The following is a 22400-nucleotide window of genomic DNA, read 5'->3' on the forward strand; positions in this document are numbered from 1 at the left end:
CATCTCAGGCGACAAGAGGACTCACTGCCATGTCGCTCCTATCTCGTTCAATAAGGCGAAGTCGCTAAATATTTTGAATTGGTTTCTGTTTTTTATGATTCATCAAGACTTTCTTTTAAATAAACATAGATATATTTTGAATAAAGTGAATTTAAAGTCGTTTTTTCCAGAGGTTTAACGGCCAACGTTTGTCCGTACGTTAACGTAGGAAGGGAACTATCTTGACGTTCGGGTTACATCTTTGAGCGGGACACATACATAATTTCCAATATGGCCACTTCTCGGGAACTCCCACTCGGGTCCAGGAATGTCACGCTGCACACTTTGCAAGTCAGGACAGGAGCGAGCACAAATATGTGTTTTAGCGGGGGAGATAATAAAACGGCAAATCATCACTTCAGTCTAGTGTGTGTGTGTGTGTGTGTGTGTGTGTGTGTTTTGAAGATTGATTTAGTCTACTACTCAGCCAATCAGAGCAATACATCTGATATTGTGCCAATAGTGTGACTAATTAAAGGTTGAATATGTAGAATATTTATTAAAAGCTATATATATTTTTGAAAAATACACAGGGCGTCTTGAAGGGTACGGAATTAAACTATTGCTTTTCCATAAAAAATATATATATTTTGTCTGAATTAATAATTATTTTTGACGGGTTAGACAGATTACTTTATATTTACATTTTACCAGCCAATAGCAGCCGGCATTGCAGGTTGCCAGTGTTGTCTGTTGTTGGGTGCAGCTACTGTAGGCTGGCACTGGGTAAAATGGAGTTTGCCAATCCTGCAGCTGCTTATTTGTCCCAGCAGCTGAGTGAACAGAGACGGGCAAAGACGAGAGTCAATATAGGCCAAGCAGTCACTCGATGGACTAAAATAAAGGAGTTAAACGGCATTAAAACACACGCCGAAATGGCTACGTTTCTCCTTGATCAGTAAGCTAACTTTAATGTTAACTCAGCTGTAACAGCTAACAGTAACTGTCTCCTGTAGGCTACTGGGCCGGGTCTGACAAACATGGCAACACGACTGCTTTTAATTATATTTTGTTGTTGTGACTACAATCTTGAGAAATTAGATGGCGGTGCTCTGCTCATTTACCATAGTCAACCTTTAACTCCAGTTATAAAACCTGTATCTGAGTTGTGTGGATTATACTGTGCATGCCTATGCCCTGGGACTTGTCGGCCACTATTGTCAGCTTTATGCTGGCAGTTTACATTAAACATTTATAAACCTTTATTAGGACATGGATTGGCCTAAAAAACGTTTTTGATAACCCTTAAATGTGGTTAGGCTATTTGTTAAAAAGGTTCTGCTCAGACTTTATAAATTGTGACCATGATTAAATCTGATCTACACACAATTTATTACAAATTATGTCTTTCTTCTATGTGTGTGTGTGTTTCACAAAAGAGAGAAGAAATAGCATGTCTACTGTTATTGTGTGTTATTTTTTATTAGTAGTAGAAGGCCTAGTAGTGCAGATGTTCTTTTATTATGGTTTATTAAGTAATAGCTATGCATAGCCTTTAAGTATAGCCTGAGTATCAAATAATATATATGTAAATAAATGCAATGTCATTTTCTTGGCCATTTCAAATTTGTTAATAGACCTATTTTCTCAATTGAAATGTGATTATTAATAGTAGATCTAGGTCTTTTGGAGTACTGAGGTTGTTGAAATATAGTCCTATTTTTAAAAAGACATAAAGAAAAACCTTTCCCTAGCTACTGGTGAGAGTAGTCTATTTATAGGGTACTTTTATTGTGACAAATTAACTTCATGCATTATCTTCAGTTGAAAAGCAGAAGTCGCAGCCACTTTTCCTGTAGGAAAAAAAAATATGCATATATTATTCAAATTGTTTCCACGTCTGCGCTTCTCCCCGGAAAAGGACTCCTCCAGGTGGGGAGGAGAGAAGAGGTGAGCGGCCAGGTGAGGGCTACTTCTGTACTGTCACTGGGACAAAGGTAACAGGGATACTGCGAAGCTCTGTGGCGTTGGACGTTTTAACCTCCATCCGCGGTGAGCCTTTACAGTTTTAATAATGGCTTTGACGCAAGAATCCGTCCTGTTTGTGCTGATAGCGGAGGGGGGCAAAGTGAAGAAGTCCGACTTGGTGGGTAAGTTCAAAGGTTTAATAGACTGCCGCGATCCCGAAGAGAAAGAACGGAACAGGGAGCTTTTCAAGACTTTTGTCAATAATGTCGCCGTTGTCAAAGACATTGAGGGAGTCCGGTACGTTGTCGTCAAAAAAATGTATCAGCATTTGCTGGACGGTGCCCAGACTGCAGAGAGCCGCGTGGAAGAGACTGAGAATAAAGAGATCCCGCTGACAGGTGAGCAGCAGCGCCCACCTGCGCGGAGTGAGGAAACTGGGAGCTGGGATGATGCGGGAGAGGAGAGATCAGCTGTTCCTGAACCTGATCAAGCCAGTGAAAGTGTTGAAAATCCTACGGAATTACTTTCCCCTATACAGCTGGCTTTGCAGAGAAGCAAATACAAGGATGCTCGAGTTAAAAGAATGCTGAATTTCGAGATCCAAACGCAGGACACAAATGGAGATAACAGTTCAAGGAGAGGTGCAGTAAATGAACCCAGCCGCATTCAGTGCAAACCGTACGCATTACCTCTGAGGATGCCACCCAGCGCCACCAAGGTGGAGATCCATAAACTGAGGGTGGACCCAGATGACCCTCCTGAAAGCCCCAAACTGGACTCCTTCAGGAACAAGAGAAGGCCCCCTTCAGTGGAGACGGGCGACAGCATCAGCTCACCACAGCTGAGAAGGTCAGTGAAGAGCACCAAGGCATCAGAGGAGCCCAGAGAGACAAGGGGCCCCTCCTTGGTTCCCCTGGAGCAATCGGAGCACGAATGGCTGGTCAAGTGTGCCGCTGGCCAATGGAGCCAAGTTTACGGCCTGCTGCTGAGAGACAACCAGTTGGCAGAGAAGAGGGACTTCATGTCAGGGTTCACTGCTCTGCACTGGGCAGCCAAATGTGGAAACAGTGAAATGCTTTTGAAGATTATCGACCTATCCAAGCAAGGAGGAGTTGACATTGACATTAATGCAAAAACACATGGCGGCTACACTCCTTTGCACATTGCCGCTTTACATGACCAGGAGTACATCGTGGCCATGCTGGTGGGGGAGTGCGGGGCCGATCCAAGCATCAGGGACAACTACGGGAAGAAGGCCCACCACTATCTGCAAAAAGGCGTTTCTGAGACAGTGAGAGAGATGCTTGGCGAACCCAAAGCCCAGCAGGCACAGGACAGGGTCCCGCATGAGAAGGAAGAACTGGACCTGCTCCCGGATCTCCCCAAGGGCCTGCACTCAATAAGCCGTCTCTTCCAGCCACACGTGACGGGCAGCAAGAAGAAGCACAAGCAGAGGGCAGGGCTTTACTCCCTGAGCGATGACCCCAGTGAGGAACGAGAAGACAGCAGCAGCAGCGGCGGCTTCAGAAACAGAGTCCTATCAGATGTTTTTATGTAAACTTTTTGGTCTTACATTCATGAGGATATAAGACAAAAACCAGAGGAACTGACATAGTTCTGATTTTAAAGCCTTCAAGTCTTAAATAGTGACAAAAAAGAATAGATGACTCCTTTCTTATATTTTTTCTGACATAAAAGTTATTATCTGCATGGATGATTGTGAGTTAGAGATATAAGTGCTCAAGTTTGGGATGTTACCTGTATGAAATGTGTAGTACGGTAGAGTTTACAGGTGTGATTTAGAGAATATTCCTGTGGGTCCTGTGAGTTGTCTGATTCCTCAGCGTCTGTGGTCTCATCACAGGCGTCAGCTTCATCTTCAGTCTGCTTTTCTAACAGATATAATGTTTATTTTCTGTTTAATTATTGATAGTTATGAATTCCTATTTTTAAGAGTCTTTTGTTTATTTTTCCACTAGCATTTCAGTTAAAAAAAAAAACTACACCCAGCACTTCCTCTTCCTGTAAGGTTGCGTCACATTGTGATTTCGAATGAACTGAACTCCATAACATGAGGAATAAATGTCTCTTCTTTTTTTTCTTCCATAACCGTAATATGATCTTTACATGTACTGTATTTTCTCTTCAGAAATACTTCCTCTAACTTAATCTGTGTTTGATCAAAGTGAATCAGTACTTACAGGAAATCAACCTATGAAAAATAAATTCTCTTACTAATGTGGCAAAAGAGATCAAGACTGGACTTGTGTGTTTTCACCTCTGAGTAACTGAGATGAGCATCAGTAATGAAGTGGTCATCTTCTTGATTTACAGCAGCAAACATGCCCCAAACTGAAAAATTGAGGAAGTGCTGATTCGTGGGTGAATCAAACCTCCAGAAGCAACAAGATACATTAATAATAAAAAATAACAAAAAATCTGGGCCTCTGAGGAGGATTTAGAGGACTTGCTTCTTCACTTCACTTGATCACAGATTAATTATTAAACACTGTGAAGTATTTAGTAGAAGCAACAACCCCCCAAAATTGTTGGAAGAAAACAAACACTGGCTTTAACCGATTACAATACGTTTTACTAGAAAAACCAAAGGGAGTGTCATTCATAAAAGAGGTACGCAGGAGCTTTATAAATCATTACAGTTCCCGCATGTGGCAAAACTTCTCTAAAATGTGGCTTGGATCCATCATCTGACTTGTTGAGACAGCGGTGATTCAGCCATATGAGCAGCTGACTGGGAATGACGGTGTGTTTGCATGTGGGTGTTAATGCTGCCTTGTTTCCTGTCTATCATGGTTCCTGGTCATGGTTGACAAGAAAGGAAGAAAAGGCTTTGACTGTGTCAAGATGACATCTTTAGTCGCAGCTTGTTTGAGACATAAAAGAAGCAGGGTTAAGAAATGGCACGTGTCCTGTGGTCAGCCTCATTCTCGGACTGTCCGTCTTGTCCCCACCTCGAGCTATCTCCCTCTGTTTATTCCTCTCGTGTCTCATAATGTCACTTCCTCATGCATCAGCTTGCAATGTCTGTGCGTCAAGACGATGTTTCATTTCCGAGCCTCAGGGTTTTATTAAGCAAATGTTCTTTTCTTCTGCTGCTGTGAGGAGAAAGGTCATCAAGGTCAGGAACAAGACCCAGAGTGGTGGAGATAGTGCTCAAATCCTCTATAAAAAAAGAGTTTGTTAAAAGGAGAATATGGAAGTGAAGAGTGGGTTGTTTTTTTAAGATAAGAGAAGATAAATGGAGATTCAAAGGAATAGTTTGATTATGATTTTTGGAAATTGACTTTCTTGCTGAGCGTTAGATGAGATGATTGATACCACACTGGCTCGTACCCTGTTTCTAGTCCCTGCTATGCTAAGCTAAACTAAGTAGTTCTAGACTGTAGCTTCATATTTAGGGTAGATACTAGAACCATGAAGTTACCTTTCGAGAGAGATGGGCTAGCTGGTTCGTAGTCATCCCCGGGTCCTATGTTCCCCAGGTCCTGTGTTCCCCGCTTTGTATGAAACGTCGGACCCCTTTTTAAGAAAAGGTCAGATTGGACTCTTTTCACAGAAGGGGTCCTTTGTTCCCCGGTCTGTTATTTTTTTCACAAATAGAGCCGAATTCCATGGCAAATAGGCCTATTTACACTCTAACACTACCCCCTAACCGTAGACCCTAACCCTAACAAAATGCTGAATTAAATCAGCAAAGGCATATAGGCTTATGCGACCAGGGGAACATGGGTACACTCCCGTCGGTTCCCCGTTTCCAGCCTCTAACCGCTATCCAGCTCCTGTCTATTGCTTCATATCTATGGTAGATACTAGAATTAGCTAGTTACCGGCATACTGCACAACCGTCAACACTTCAGTTAACGGCTAGCTAGCTATGATGGGTAGGGCTAGTTTAAAAGACAGGGTTTGGTGAGTTATGTCTTGTATATATATGTATAATGACTTATAAAGTAGATTATTACTGCGTTTAGTGCACAGTAGCCCTTGTCAGTAACTAGTACATAACATCACAACATTCTCATAAATCTCTCTTAACGATAAAGCGAATAAGGAAAAAAGTCCAACTATCCCTTTAAAGGGTAGGCTAATCAAGTGATCTATGACTTTAATTACCATCTGATGATGTTGAGTAGGATTGTATTTAACTTGTCTTCTCCTTTTACTCAAGTACTGGAAAAAATCCAGTGTAAATCTGTCATCTCTGTGCATATTTGTAAAGTAAAATTAACAACGGAACATAAATTAGGTCCGCCAGCCACATTCTGGTGAAGAAAGCTCCACATGAACCTGGGTTTTTAATTATTATGGCTTGTCATAAAATTGGAGGAGATAGAGACCCCATAATGAGGAGTCTGGAATGCATTTTCATTGTAAACCATTATCCCATGTGTGTCAGGTGGTTATGAACCGGTCTTAAAGTAGCTTAATTAGAGCAGCCCTCCAACAAAAACATCTACTGTAATGGAGAGGTGATACATCTTGGTGATTTAAAACCAGTACAGTATTTTGGCTTGAGAACAAGGCTTTGTTAGTTTTCACAACTGAGCTGTGTAATGACTGCCTGAGGTGAAGGTTTGCTGACATTCCTGCGGGCGGAAAAGTTCAGAGTTCAAGTTGAAAAGTGAGCTTTGGAGCCACTTATCTGAGCACCTGGCAGAGTAATAACTGAGTCATCAACATGATCAACAAACCTCCCTGTAAATCATGGTCAATTTAACTGTTAGTTGGTGGCATGTAGCAAATAAAACCACACTGCATGCCCCTACAGTACCTGTGCTTTCCAACAAGTGTTTCATCCACCATTCTCTGTTTCTCTGCCTCACCCTTAAAACACAGTCAGTGATTATCAGCAGAAACGCTCCTCATTACCCAGCAGCACTGTGACAGAACTACTGCTGCATTGTTCAGACCATTCCTGCTGTTCATCGTCTGCAGCGTACTACCACCAAACACTCCATCACTTACACTGTAATGACTAAGAACCTAATTACCATGCAATTAGTGTCTGGCAAAGACATTACTTGTTGAGAATTCCCTGAGTTGTGTTGCGTTCAGTGGGAATCTTATTAAAAGTGTTTTTTACTTCGTAAAGTACACTAAGTGCTGTCTGGTGTCTCAGACTGGCCTCATGGGGATTCATCTGCCATATGCAAACTTGAAATTCTTTCTTTTTCTCAGTCTCAGATAAGCATTTGTTATTGTTGACAAACAAACTGGACGGCATTCCAGGGTGAGGGTGAACAAATGAGGGCAGAGAGGCATGGAAGAGAGGAGGAAGACTGCTGAAAATGTAACCCCGTCAATGCATCATTTAGTCCCCAAAATGTGATGTTTTTCTTAAATGAATAGACATTTTGGGGAAAACACTTATTTGTTTTCTTGCGAGAGAAGATGGATAGCACTCATATCTTTATGGAAAATATCGAGCTACAGTCATCAGCTGGTTAGATTAGCAAAAAGACTGGAAGCAGGAGGAAATAGCTAGCCTGGCAGCTAGCCTAGCTCTGTCTGATTTGTCTTCTCATCTAAATTTTGGCAATTAAGAATATTTCCCAAACTATTCCCTTAATCTTTAATTTACCTCATATTTCATATGTACAGAAGCTGCTTAGCTTTGCATAAAGACAGAGAGACAGAGGGAAACAGCTTGCCTGGCTCTGTCCAATGGTAACAATCAGTGCGGGTGAGGGCACCAGCATTCTTACTCAGTTCAGTTCAGTGACAGTACACACTGGAGCCTCAGCAGCAGTGTGTTGATGTGGCTGCAGAGGGCAGAGACGAGCTCCGTGAGGAACAACCAATCCAGGAAAGACTGACCACTGACAGTATTTAACAAAATTATGAGAAATAACGTGTTAAAATGTCCAGTTACCTGTTCTCACAGCTTAAATGCGGAAGTAGTAGCACAAAACTTAAATCACTCTTTGCATAAATATTTCAAGTAGCAAGTACTTGTAGTTCTTATTTCCTTTATCAATTATTTGTTACTGTTCCTGGTTAATGAAGTGTTTTGACTAAAGATGAGAAAAAAAGAACTGTGGTACACTAAAGGGAGAGGGAGAGCTTAATTTATTCACAATATTACAAACATCGTGGAATTTACAACTCCAAACAGGCACAAGAAATGCAAATCAAACTCTCAACAGAAAACAGTTGTGAAATAGAGCAGAAAAAGTGGATTTAGAAATGTCTCTGCTGTCATCCCACCAGCGGGGACTCACTGAAATACGTCTTTCCTTCTTGGCTTTAAAACAGATTCTGTTCGTATCAATGTCACACGCTTCCAGGAATTGAAACAAACTAAACAAATATAATCCTACTTCAAAAACAGGCCCATTTTCACGTGGCCTCAACAAAACATTGCTTTGATTAAATGACTATGATTAAATTGAGAAACAATTTATTGTTTGTTAGTATGTACACATAGCAAGTACAAAAAATGAGTATTTATCCATGTGCAGCTCCTCCTCTGTGGGAGCGTTTTCCTCATCCTCTCCCCCGCACGTCTCTCTTTCCCCAAAACGTTGCATACTTAAGGAATTCCAGCAGGCTGCGGGGAACAACATGAGAGTCTTTCTAACCCTTCAGCCCTTGCGTCAGCACAAAGGCCAAAACAAACATACATTTGTTTAGCAAACTGAAACGGACAGGGTCGTAAATCTCCAGAGAAATGTTTCGGGGGTGGTGGAGAAACTGTTTGCAAAAAGAAACTGAAAATATCTTTTAAAGTTTAACAGTTTTCAGGGTTGTTTTTTCGCATTTTGAATTAAATGTTTTTATGGGTAGAGGCTGCTTATGATGCTCTACTTCTTTGTGATCATTATTAGGCTACATAAATATCATATACACTCAACACTCAACCCATACATTGGATCACTTTTTTTCAGTACAGACAACCAGTATAATTACCTGACATTTTGATCACTTTATGACTTTATGGGAACTTTGTTGAAAACTTAAAACGGCAAACACCAGGAGGAGTTCTGTCTTTCTGCTCAACAACTAATCTCTACATACGTACATGCACGTGAAATTAAGACATTCATGATTTCAAGAATACATCCAAACACGCTGCACATATTATGATGTAGAGGGACAACTCACGTCACTCTTAAAACAACTCTCCGAGACTACGTTGTGTCTGGTTGAAGATTGGGTAAAAAGAAATGAATACAACTATAAAAACTAATGACAAATATCAATGTAGCAACACAGATGCGGTTCTTAAAATGTGAGTTTCTTAAAAAAAAAAAAAAGGGTTTGATTCATCAGGGTTTGTGTTTTCATTCAGGACTAATACGAATAGCATTTTTTTAAACTACTGTGTACATTTAAATAAAGGTTACATATGTCTAAAAGGGGCTACACAGTGGAGGTAGAGAATACAAAATTAGTTTAAGACACCTGAAGTGAAGATTGTGGACTTTCCTCTTTAATAAAAAAAAGTGTTTCAAGTATCACGTGTCACTTATGCGACAAAGGGACATTGGGAGAAAATACTCATTGTTGCTTAATTATAATCTGCTTTAAAGAGGTTTAGCACCTCCTTATGAGGAACTGTTCCAGCATGAAATTACCAAGACTTAATAACATTAAGTATGAAATTAGCTGGAAAAGTATTTGTACACAATCCTTAATGTTGTTGAGTGTGCTCATGTACCTTTTTTCAACATTCCTATGATGACTAAACAAAAAAAATAGAATAGAAATATTGTTTAAATGGATGGAGTAAGGCTTTCACTTGAAATTACTTTAATCTGACTTGTGCATTTATGTATCATTACAAAGTGCTTTTTTTTATTCACCCCTTTTTGGTTTTTAGTGCCTTAATTTGAAACGCATTTAACAATAAGAACATTTACAAAACATAAAGATTAAATCTACTACACCTATTGTACATTTTACTGACATGATACAGTACACCGCGCCTCCCCCCCACAGGCTACGCCCTTTCACCGAAGCCTTCGCACAGGTTAAAATACAATCTTAAAGCTTATAATAGGTTTCCACAGGTGCAGATGCAGGGCTGTAGCACTACCATCTTATTGAAAAAGTGAAGGACAGCTGCTGAATTGCTAACCAGGACGCAACGTTTCCACATAGCAGCTCTAATTGGAAACGTTCCACAGCAAAACCAACATCAAGGCACACAGAAAAACAGCTTGCCCCTCTGTTCAAAGTCTATGGAAACATGTGTGAGACATTTGGAAAAGTCTTCAGGTGCACACTGCAGATTGTGCAGACTGCGACAGCCTCAACAGTCTTTATTGCTCATCTTATGTGCAGCCTGTGCAGTATGAGAGGAGAGCAGCAGGAGGCATGATGGGTTCACCAGTAGCCTTGTAAAACTCTTTTAAAAGGACAAAAAGTCATTAGAGGGGGTTAAAGGGTTGGGGATATCAGTTGGACCATTTATAATCCATGTGAAAAGTACAGCCAAAACTCCCTAGATGTACGTTTGAATAAGCCATCCTCCTTCAGGGCAAGTCAAGAAAAAAATTAAAAGGAAGAATCTGATCCTCCCTTCACAGATGCAGGCTGTTGGAAAGAGCCTCCAGCTGCTCCTCTCCCAGCCTCTGCTTCTCCTCCAGGTCCTTCTGCCGGATGAGCAGCGAGGCCTTGGTCTGGACGAAGCGCCGGTAGTCCTGCAGCTGTTCAGCAGACAGCTGACGTGACAGGAAGGTGGACACCAGGTTTTCTCTCCGGTCCAGGTTATCCTTCAGATCTTTGGCGTCCTCCCTCTGTTTGCACAGCAGACGGTGGCGACTGTCCAGAGATTGCTGAGTGCAGAGACAGAGAATTAAGAACTTGAATTATACCTGATACAGTCAAAAAGTTACATTTTCTGTCTCTGTTATTGAAATTCTAACCTTACTCTGGTGTTGAATTCATGCTTTGCAGACATTACCCATGCTTAAAAATCAAATGCACAACGAAATATCCTGTTAATCCTGAAAATTAATCAATTTGTTTTTTATTTTAAAGTTAATATGTTGTTCGATATAGGAGAGAGCTGTAAAAGTTGTATGATCATGTTCCAAACAGCCACAGGGCAGGAGGTGCAGTGTTTCCTTGTGTCAACAGAGGGCAGGGTAGATACAAATGTCATCGAAACCGGGCTGGAGTTTCGGTGAGTCAGTGTAAATACCAGTGTTGCTGATAACAGCAAGAAAACAAATGAGCCTCTAACAAGCCCTCAGTATGCAGCACGTTTTCAGCCTGGCTTTTACAGATGGACAAACTGACAAAGAACCCTTTCAGGGATAAATCTAGGAATCTAATGCATCCATGCAAACATAAATTGATGCTGTAAAATACTGGGACGCATAATGAAACAGGATATTCAGAGGGAAAACAAAGCGAGGCACAGAGCTCAAGTCAGATCCTGTGACACGACTCATGATATTTAAAAGAAAGACCTGAATGTCTGACACTAAACATATTTTAATGAATGGTTGCTACCTTTAGATGCAGCATGATGGAATGTAAGTAATTATTTCTCAATATATCAAACCCAAAAGTGCAGTACATAAAAAAAATCTTCAAATGTTTGATAAAGCATTTGGCTAAAACAAAGATAAGCTAAAAAGAAATTAAACAGATAACATTTTCAGAATTCCACACAGTGAGAAACCTTGACTCCATTAAAGTCGCCCTTAAACGTTTCCCAAGTGGCATGTGTTTGCAGTTCTAAAGTAAACAGAATGAGAGTATCGCTGAGGGCATGGGAGCAGCCACACAATTTCTAACACTTGTGGTTGTCAATTTCGCCCCAAAGCTCTAAATGAGCTGCAGTTAATCATGACATGCATAAGGTATAACATAAACACTCCCTGACTGTGTTTTTTCTCACATGTATTAGTGTGCACGTGTTAACAACTTCAGGGGGAAAGACTGTAAATGGGAGCCTAATATATGGAGTGCACTGGCTTGCTAACAACACAGCACTCGTAAGCCATACTGACAGAAATCAAAGACAAAAAGCAAAAACAGATGTTGTGAAAAGGTGTTTGTGAATTTGGTTGCATTAAAATAGTTTCTCTCTTTAGCTGCAGATATCTTGGATTTTGGAGGGTCATTGAATGCACCAACAAGGAGAATTTCTGAAGCAGTCCCTAGTGGCAAGTGTATTACTATTAGACAGACTTTGACATATAAACAAACCAAGTTAATGATCAGCTCACGCAGGGAACATTTTTGCAAGCCGTTTATCATAGTTTATCAAAAGAAGGTTTTGGTTGCTCACCTTCTCCTCAGCATCCGTGTATTGGTCCACGGTGCTCAGGGCGTTCTGCACCCTGGCCAGCCGGGCAGAGAGGCACAGCAGCAGGTTGACCACCCTCTCCAGGTCTCCTATGAACAGATTGTACCTCTCCAGCTCGACGGGCAGACAGCGCTCACGGACCAGCACCTCCAGGGCCTCCCCGTGGGCCACATTGTCCTGAATCTCTGTCTGCAGGGCACCACGCGTCTCTTCCAGCGAATGCAGACTTTCCTCGATATAGGATGCTAACAGACGCTGTTAATTCAAGCAGAGGAGGTGATGAGTGAGAGATTTCAGAGAGATTTATTGGCATGGCATTTGGAATGTGTTGCCAAAGACACCAGAGATAAATAGGGAAAAACTGTGGAGAAAAATGACTTTAATTTTCTTTAATACTTACTAAAAATATATGTCATATTTACTGTCATAGGATAAAGGCCTACTGTATCAAGAGTGAATGTGAGAGGCAGTCAGAAAGCAGGGGGAGGCTATCTGCTAAGCCAAACATTAGGCAAGTGGGAGATACTGATAAGAGGCAGACAGTACATCATGTGACAAGAGGCATCTCAGTCTGAAATATGTCCACTTAAGGCCAAATGGCAACCAGATGGCATCAATATGAATCACCACAGCTTGTATTTTTAAAAAGAAACCACAGTTCACAGTGTGTAGTTAAAAGTCCTGTTTGTTCTGCTGTCCTGTCTGCTTTCTTGTTCTTTTTAATGTACAGTACATGCTACATCGACACACATTGTCTTGTTAGCACTAAAAACATACGCTTTTGGCTACACAGCAAAATATAAGGTACTCTGGGGTGCTTTGGACAAAATCCACCTACTTTTTTTAAAATTAATAATTACCTTTGTCTCAGTGTAGTCAGCTTTGCTCTGCAGGTCTCTACCCTGAGGTTTCAGGCTGTCAGGGGCAGAAGGACAAGGAGGTGGTTCAGCCCCTTGGACCATTTCAGCACTGGAAAAAATAAACACACCTTCATGTCAAGCTAGCTTTCTTGCACCCTAAAATGTGCCCCATACTGTATGTTTTCTTCGCTTATACTCTGATTTAGAAATTACAAAACTCTGAAACACATTAGCACATTTTCTATATATCTAAAGTGTGCTTACACAAGCAGAAATGTGAGTGTATGTATCGTAGTAAGCAGATAGCCAGGTGGGTTAGGTAAAACAGGACTGGTGCCGCTCACTTTTGCGGTAACGAGAAACCAGGATTAAGTTTCATAGAGAAACATTAAACCAGGAATCCTATTTAACTTGGCACTCTCAACACCATTTCAACTCTAAACTAGTATGTGATGGATTATTATTTCAATCTACATCACAGCTGTGTATATACAGGATAAAGTGTCATGCAGTCACATAAAAGGATGAAAACACACAGATTTGGGAAATGTATGCAGCAAAGCTAGTTAGCTCACATTTCTATGCCAGTTTCTATAATCATACTTTTTTGATCATATTCACAATTTCACAAGTGTTCTCAGGAATTTGCTGTTTTCGCAGTTAAATGCTCTCAATAGGATAAACTACTGGGAATTTATTAATGACTACCAGAGCTGGGTTTAACCTGAAAATGTTCCAGGATATTAATGTTTACCTTTCTGCAGCTCCTTTCTGCTCCTGTTTCTTCTTGTAGTGCTCCTCCATCAACAGCGTGTCCTCTGACAGCAGCTGCTCCATCAGCATCAATGCCGTCTTACGATTGGCCAGTGGGTAGAGCACTCTGGCCAGTGATTGATCGGCCTTGACCACCACTTCAACCAGTTCTTCCCATTGAGGTCTCTCAGCGGGCCTCTCCAGGCTCTCTGTCTCTCCCTCGGGTGTGCCCCTCTCCTCCATCACCTGGTTTTCTCCAGACTTCTCATCTTCCGTTTGTGGATTTTTCTCCTCCTCCCCCTGCTGACTGATGTCTGTGTCAGAGACAGAGGTGCTGGGAGACACAGAGGTTTTACTTGTCTGCGCTGGGGGGGCCGAGCTGGTGGACTCGTCGTCAAAAACATTGTCTTTCAGCGGTAAAGTCTGGGCTTCCTCTTTGATCTCTTCCTCTGGAGGGAGAATCCACAACGATGGGTCTGTGGTGACGCCGCAGCTCAGAGTCACTTCATGGTTGGAATCAAGCTGTAGGGCGTCAAGGCTAGGCTCGTCCACCGACTGCTCTCTCTCTGATCCAGCCACAGACGGAGAAGTCCTCGCTCTACCAGAAGTTAAAAAAATGATGGTTAAGAATCACACCTTGCATCAGTTTGTTTTAGTCTAGTTAGCTAAAGGGTGATGTATTGAAATGTTGACTAGCAGTGAATGTCAGGAAGTTGAGGAAGAAAGTGGCACGTTCATTTAGTCAAATAATTTTACAGAGGATACAAATGCTGCATTGACACAGATCTAATCAGTCAGTCTAATCTTACCTGGAGCTAGGCCTGCTTTCACAAGGAAGCTTTGTTTGGGTGGGGGTGGACGAGGTGGACTTGATCTCCCTCTCACTGGTCTCTAGACATCTGGGGGAAGGTGGGTCAGATGAAGTCTCGCTGGGCGGTCTACTGACCCTGAACTCATCTGTGACCGGGCCGTGAGAACCAGGAGATCCAGAGCGAACCCTGGCCCGCGAAGAGGAGTGGGAGGCCGGGGAGGTGGATCTGCTTGAGTTCCTTGTTCCTACTGAGGCGTCCTCCCCGGGTTCTGAGTTCTGCTTCAACAAAGACCTTTTCTGGGTTTGGTTTTGCGTTTGTCCCTGAGTATTCTTCTCTGGTTCTTGTCCCGCTTGCTCCGTTACGTTTTGTTTCTTCTTCCCTCGTTCCTGCCCCTGGGCTTCTCTGACTTCTGCAAAGAATGAAACAGTCCTCTTGTCTCTGTCCTGTCCTCCTTGTCCAGTCGAATCCCTCCACAGTTGATCTAGCTGCTCAGAACTTTTACTCAGGGCTGATGGTCTTGTTAATTTTGATGCACCAAGCTCTTCCATGGACTTCCCCCTCTGTGCGACCACACGGACACGCTGCTGGCCCTCAGGGGCTGGCTTAATTAAGGTGTCCTCAACAGCTTTTATCTGGGGACTAACATTGACAATCAGTGTAAATGTGTAACATAAGCCATTGATTCATACAAACTATGATTACATTAGAACTTTGAATGAAAACTAATACTACTAAATCAAGACATTAACAAGCACATCTGAGTCATACAGGGGCTCTGGAACTTTTTATTTCAAAGACTGGTAATAATAATTTGATATTCTCACACAAATTGCAATATACATGTTATTTTTGAGAAATAGGCCAACTCTTTGAAAATAGTCAATGTGAGTCAATGATTCTTTTACAGCCCATACATAAATCTCTTAAAAGGAATGCTGGTTTTCTGGAGCAGGTGGGTGTTGCCTTTCTGGTGCCACAATGAATCAAGGGGAGGTTTATAGTCTGTGCCACAGCACACACTCACTAACCTAATACTCTTCTGACCTAAAAACAATAAGAAATTGTCTGCAGTGTTGTTACATACCTCCAGGTTTCCATAGTTTTAACTGGTAATGGATCCTCCTTATAGTCGAGTGCCTATAGACCCAGAAGGCAAAAGGCAACACATGAATTACACTTGAATCGGTACACTCTTTATATTTCTTTCTTCTGAATGTAATATGAAAGCATGCAAAATGAGTGTGAGGTACTACAGTGAAAGCCAAACGAGGGTTAATAAATATCTTGTTTTCCAATTCTAAGTTCATATACTTGTGATGGAAAGCTTATCAGACAGTTAATATAATATCCATTGAATTTTTTAAGTGTCTTACTTTGAACAGACTTACCTGAAAAGCATGTGGTGTGGATGTGGATCTGTTCCTGAAGAAAGTAGGTGGTTCGGGCTGGTCCAAGAGACTCTCCACTGATGCAGACTTCCCCTGAGATGGACCTTGGCTCTCCCTCCATCTGGGTTGATTTGACTGACTGGCATATTGGCCTGAACAAGACTGAGCTGAGAAGAACTGGGCATACCTGTTTTGTGAGAAATACAAAAACATACTGAAATGATTTGAACAACAAAAAAAGCATCAAACAAACTTTCTTGCTCTTTGACTTTGCTTCTCTTTCGTACCTGATAGAACTGGTGGAGGAATCAAGGATGCGGCCTGCCGAGTGGGGCCTGTGGAGTTTCTTCTTGGAGGTTTTGACTTCATGATTTCCTGATAGAGGCCTGGGACCCCAGTCAAAGGGTTTTTCCCCCAGAGAGTGCCTCTGTCTGGATGGAGATGGTAACTGAGGCACTGCTTGCTGTGGCTCAGCCACTTTCTGGCCTGTCTTACGCTCCATGTACTCCACCAGGGCCTTTTGTTGCAAGTGTTTTAAGTTTGTCTTTGAAGCGCTAGAGGCGGAAAGGGCTCTGCCTCTTGTCTCAAACATCTTCCTCCGTGCTGCAACCAGTCCCTGCTCTCCTTGCTGCACACGTTCCTCTCCCTCGCATTCAACTGCAAACAGGCTGTCACTTTCATTGCCAAAGGAACGGCATGCAGAGTGGATGGGGGTAGCACCGATCTGGTTGAGTTTCTCCGGTTCAGAGAAGCACATCTTCTTCTGCTGTTGAGTCAATCGTTTCCTGCCTCCGATGCGTGCTACCTGGGGCTGGGCCACATTCGCTGGTCTCCCGTTTTCCTTTTCAGTCTCATTGTCCATCTCCTCCGGACTCTCCCTGACTTCTTCTTTTATGCTCCCCCTCTCCGTCTCCTCAGAGGTCACAGAGGGAGTGAGTGTATCTGTGGAAGTCTCAGAGTCCTGTGATGAGGAGAAGGTGTGACTCACCGCAGACCTCAGCTCAGGTCTTTGCCTGATTCGGTGTGGCCATGACAGCTGCAGGTCCCTCCTTTTAAATGAGGTCTCCCTTAAGACTTTTGACTGGGCATCCTTCAGCTTCTCTTTGTAGTACTTTTTAAATGAGTCGTCCAGGGTGTTACAGGCAACGGAGATAACTTCCCCTCTATCATTCTTGCCCGTGTCACTTTTTGGAGGTCTCTCCTTGTTGGCAACAGACACGCCTTCGTGACTTGTTTTGTTTGGGATTGCTTCCTTGCCTTTTATACTGAAATCAGCATCCTTTTTAGGCTGTAACGCTACCCTGTTGGCTCCGGTGAGGTGGTACAGAAGCGGGGTTGTTTCTTTGTTTATCCTTTCGCTGGCTACATCTCCCAAGGGCTGCCGTTTCCCTCTCTTTGCCTGCTCCTCTCTCTTGTGGTGGTTAAGCTGTTCATTGTTTATCAGCGAGGTGACCTCCTTTGTTTGTTTGGTTGAATGTGGTTGGCCATTTCTGTCAGGTCCACAATAGAATATAGGGTTGTTGGCAGTGTGGCGACCAAAATCTCGACTCTGCAACATGTCAAGTTCTTCCAAAGCGTCGAAGCTTCGAGAGGACTGCGTTGAAATGAACGATAGTCTGTGATTCTCCTGATCCTGGCTTCTGGAGGACAGTTCCTTGCTCTGGGAAGTGAAAGCCTCTCTCTCATTTGGAATGACACCAACAGAAGAGCGAGAGGTCTCTTGGTGAGGTCTAAACAAATTGTCCATTGTGCTGTGGCATCTTTCTTTTTCTCTTAGCCGGTGTGTCTCCAACGCAGTGGAGCAATCACTCCCAGCCTCAGACCCACACACAGATGCAGAATGTGTCCTCATACCAGATTCAGACAGCTTACACACTCCCGTGACAAAGTAGAACTGGCCCTTATGCTGAATGCTGCTGTTGATAAAACTCTGGCCAGCATTCCAGGGACTGGCAGCTCGGCTTGGCTCTGAACCAAGCAAATCATGAGCCGAGTGCGCCCTTTTGCGCTGACTCTCAAAATGGCTACTGCTACCACTGGGCTTGTTGCGATGGTCTCCATTACATCCACCACTGCTCAAGGGCTGTTTGGGTTTCAGGTGCTCAGGCTGGGGAGGTGACCCGCTTCGGATGTTTGTTGACTTCTGCTGCTCTGATGCTTTGTTATCTGCATTGATAAGGTATTCTGGGTTTAATGCCACCCTGATCTGATCATGAGGCTGGAGCTGGGGGCGGTAGCTTGGTGGCTGCTGGGCCTGTGGCTGTTGCTGTTGAGATCCCTTCCAAACTGAATACACTGGGTCAGGATTGAAGCTTGATTTGCATGTATCTGGGCTAGCTGTCTCAGGTTTTGGGGCATTTAGAACATGGAGTCGATTGTGAGGTCTCGGCTGTTGTTGAGGCTGTGGCTGCTGCGGTTTAAACTCAGTACCTTGATGGTGGACCCTACTGTTTTCCAAGTTTTTTGTGGCTATGAAACTATCCAAGCGTACTGGGACTGGAGGAGGACGGACAACAGGGTAAGCACCTTGGGATGGAGCCCGCAAAGGCATCTCTTTTTTATAGAGCGCTTTGTTGTTGTTATGCAAACTGTCATTGCCATTGTGATTGTGGTGGTTTACACTGGTGCTGGTATTGTTGCGAAACTGCTGTGAGATAGCTTCCACAGAGCGATAGAGCTGGTCCATGGTCTTTGAGTCAGACTGCAGAACCTGGGTCGGATGGTAAATAGACTTTACATACTTAAGATCAGCATAGTGGCTGAAGGAGCTGGACTGTAGGTCGTCAGGGAGAAAGGGAGAAGGGTAGTCTGGGGCAGTGGACCCGCCGGAGAAGGAGCTATAGGCAGAGTCTCCTTTGCCGTGTTGGTGATGGGTAAGTTGGTCGGCGATGCTACTGTTGGACTTGGCTGGGGAGAGCCGGCTGACAGGCAGGCTCAGAGGATGCAGGTCCACGTTGCTCATTCTCTCAAAGTGAAAGTTGTAGGAATCCATGGAGGACTGGGGCGGATGGCAGGAAGGGAAGGGCAGGATTTGTAAATGTGCCGTATAGGTATGTGCGATGATGCATGTGCCTTCCTTGTGGGTGAAACTGGGCAGTTACCACAAACACATTTGCACCAGGTTGTCTGTCACGCTCCTCGCTTATTAGGTCATTTTCCTGCCTCTTTTTTGTTTCTTCAAAGCCTTTGGAAACAGTCTGCTCAGTAGCTCCTGGGGGAGAAAACACAAATATGCAAAAACTGGTTATCAGCCTGAAATCTTGACTGCTGAACTCACTTCGTCTGTGAAAAACTATTGCTCAAGAGTGAAATGGTTTGACAAAATGTGTGTTCAAACAGCAATGGTAAACATGTAGTGAATAACCGATACTCAATATAACAAATTACTTTGTTTGGTCTCCACAAACATCCCATTGCATAGCTGTTTTAACTGCACGCAAAACACGCATGCTTGTTTCAGTGTCAATTGGCATGTCCGCTAGGTTGATGGCACACACACCTACACCCCCACATCAAATAAAATGCATTCATACCTCAACTACACTGTATGCATAGAAGAATATTCTGCATCAGTTGTCCTGCAAAAAGTTTTTTTTTTTGCAGGGTGCTTTCTGCTCAGAGTCTATTAAAATGCCAGAAAACAGTAAGTCACCAGTGAAAAATCTGTCTGGCATTTCTAGGTCAAATTCCTCTCGTGAGAAATTATGCTCCATCTGTTATAAGTTGTAAAGACAAATCATTTACTGTACCCCTTGACCGAAGTTTTCCCAGCAGAGTGGAGGTGTTGGTACCTGGCAACACCAAGGGATTGTGGATTGTGACAAGGTCATGTTACTGGTATTTTTATTTTTCAATTTTACAGTTTTAAGGCTGTTTGAAACTGAAAGAAAAATATTAGTACAATATAATGTAAAACAAGACTGGGCCAAATTAGTGAGCAACTAATGATAAAGCATCTAGTCTGTAAAATGTCTGAAAATAGTGAAAAAATCCAATTTCTCAGATTGCTTATTTTTCACAGCCATCACAGTTTACTGCAGTTTTGTTTTGTAGGTCAGTACATTTAACCACCTGCTGAAGAGGTCTGTCTGCCGATTTGCATCAATGAGGCCCCTAATTAAGGGCCTTGAGGTTGGCGGCGCACGTTGCAGCACACACATGAAAAATGTCAGGAATTCCCTATGGAGCTACAGAAATCTGTGAGGATTAGTCATGTGACCAATATATAATGCCTTGTTATACAGGACTGTGACCTGTAAATACTTTTCTACCCTTTCCCCTTATTGTTCTTGAGACAGAGGAATTTGCTTTATCCAATTCTTGCCAAATAACTGCTTTAAATGTAACAATTTGGGCCAGATGAAACTTTCACTTAACTACACAAGCAATATGACTGAGACCTTTATAGCGTTTTTGAGATTGTCAATTTATTTCCAACTGAGAGACAGTAAAGCTATAACAAACAACAAATAACAAATACGACTTGATCAATAATCTTTGGGCCTTTCAAACTGAGTCTGCTGCAGCACTCATAATCTACAGGCCATTTGTTTTGGCTGGAATGAATCTTTGGATGACCGGACACCAATTAACTTCCCACTGACTGAAGTCTATGGAGTTTCTGATAAAACCCCTCTTGTACATTTTTCATGTTTCCTTATTCACTGTAAACGTACACAGCATTCGATAACTTATAAGGATTACAATCCTATAATTGTGTAACACATAAAAACCTGCTGCCATCATCAGCTATCCAAAGACTCATCTTCAGTACAGAAACCAGCCCCGGCAAGTTAATGATAGGTTTAGGTTTTACGGTGGACTCTAATGACAGAGTAAGTGTAGGCTTCTCTCTCCCATGACCTGGAAGCCTTGCCAGGACTTTGTCATCAAGATGAAGCTACATACCTGTCATGCATACACACAAAGTTCAATGTTGGCAATAAAACAAAGACAAGTCAACCAACAAATCAACTCTGACAGTATGGCAGTATGAAGCTTGTACCTCACCACTGATGGAAGTGCAAATAATGTTGTGTTATCCTGACAAACATCCAACAAATATAAAAATCCTAAGGGTAAATGACCACATTAGCAACTTAAACTTGAAAAGGGAAAACTCCTTTATAACCAATTCCAAATAGAAACAATTTCCAAGTATTTCAATGTTTGTCGGTCAAGCTTAAAAACCTGAATCAAAGATGATCCTAGGTGGTCGTTTTGCATACACAAAACCCACCTCCCAAGAGCCTTTCATACAGTATTAAGAGGGATTCCATGTGTTTATGAAGGGCCTTCTGATCTGTGGTGTGTCTGTGTGTGTGTGTGTGTGTGTGTGTGTGTGAGTTTTCCAGCTCTCCTCTTCCCCCTGCGAACACAGAGAGAGAGGCTCCCAAACAGGGGAGCGCTCAAGTGGAAGTGATGGAGGGGACAGGCAGTGACAAAATGTACAGAGAGGAGAGAGGGAGGGAGGGAGGGAGGGTGAGGCAGAGGGTGACCGGCCCAGACAAATACCCTCACACGCAAACCACAACAACAAGAGACAAGAGAACTGAACAATGACAGCAGGAAAGCCGAACACAAGTTGGAAGGCTGGATCAACAGTCACAGCAGCAAGGCAGAATGGGAACTACTCAGAGATCAACCACTTGCAGACTGGTGCGAATGAAAGTTTAGTGCACTGTTAGCAAGAAAGTAATAGAAAAACTCACCCAAACTTTGAGTCTAAGTTGCTGACCTTTCTGATTTCCATCGGCCAAAGAAACGTGTCCTTAGTTTCATAATAAATAAGGATATGCAGAATGATTTCCGTCCTTATTTCTCTTTCAGAACATCTTCCTCTAAAAGAGGGATCAGACCAAGTAACCCGGAGAGCTAGATATTAGAGGGAAGACTTCTAGTGAGTCCCTTCTCCCCCCACCGAGACCCGAGGCTGCCTAGCAGGAGCCACTGATTGGCCAGCCGATGACGTCCGGCTCTCCGGTGCACAATGAGCGCAGCGGAGGGAATATTTCACTGCCGCAGATAGCTGCTAGTGCTGCCGGCCGCCTGAACAACAGAGAGAGAGGGGAGAAGAAAAAAAAAAAAGAGGCCTCGCATTCCTGGCTGGCTTCAAAGACGGAGCAGAGGCCGGGCGCCATTCATTCCCAAGGCCCTGAGCCCGGCGCATGGAGACTAGCCAAGGCAAGAGGGAGGACGGAGGAGGGGAGGGGGTAGTGGTGGTGGGGCTGGTGGGTGGATGGGTGACCTCCCAGCCTCCACCCGAAAAAAACACAAAAAAAACTGTCACAAAGACTAACTATCCCCCACCATCACCCTCATTTTCTCTCTTATTCCTATTAGTCTCCCCTGTGTT

The 22400-nt window shown here is 43.0% G+C and overlaps 2 protein-coding genes across 2 annotated transcripts; one reads left to right on the plus strand and one right to left on the minus strand.

Moving 5' to 3' along the window:
* Positions 1 to 1858: 1858 nt before the first annotated feature.
* sowahaa (sosondowah ankyrin repeat domain family member Aa) lies at positions 1859 to 3505 on the plus strand (the record flags this gene model as incomplete). The annotated part of the gene is made up of 1 exon (XM_083927227.1): positions 1859 to 3505. The coding sequence occupies exon 1, from the start codon at positions 2054 to 2056 to the stop codon at positions 3503 to 3505; it is 1452 nt and encodes a 483-aa protein (XP_083783353.1). The 5' UTR covers positions 1859 to 2053.
* Positions 3506 to 10366: 6861 nt separating this feature from the next.
* Positions 10367 to 19037, minus strand: shroom1 (shroom family member 1; the record flags this gene model as incomplete). Its single annotated transcript, XM_083926555.1, has 8 exons — positions 10367 to 10748; positions 12215 to 12487; positions 13093 to 13201; positions 13847 to 14443; positions 14655 to 15296; positions 15742 to 15794; positions 16046 to 16232; positions 16333 to 19037. The coding sequence occupies 8 exons, from the start codon at positions 19035 to 19037 to the stop codon at positions 10494 to 10496; spliced, it is 4821 nt and encodes a 1606-aa protein (XP_083782681.1). The 3' UTR covers positions 10367 to 10493.
* Between the last annotated feature and the right edge of the window lie 3363 nt (positions 19038 to 22400).

The sequence above is a fragment of the Echiichthys vipera genome (genome assembly GCF_963691815.1).
Source record: "Echiichthys vipera genome assembly, chromosome: 14".
NCBI lineage: Eukaryota > Metazoa > Chordata > Actinopteri > Perciformes > Trachinidae > Echiichthys > Echiichthys vipera.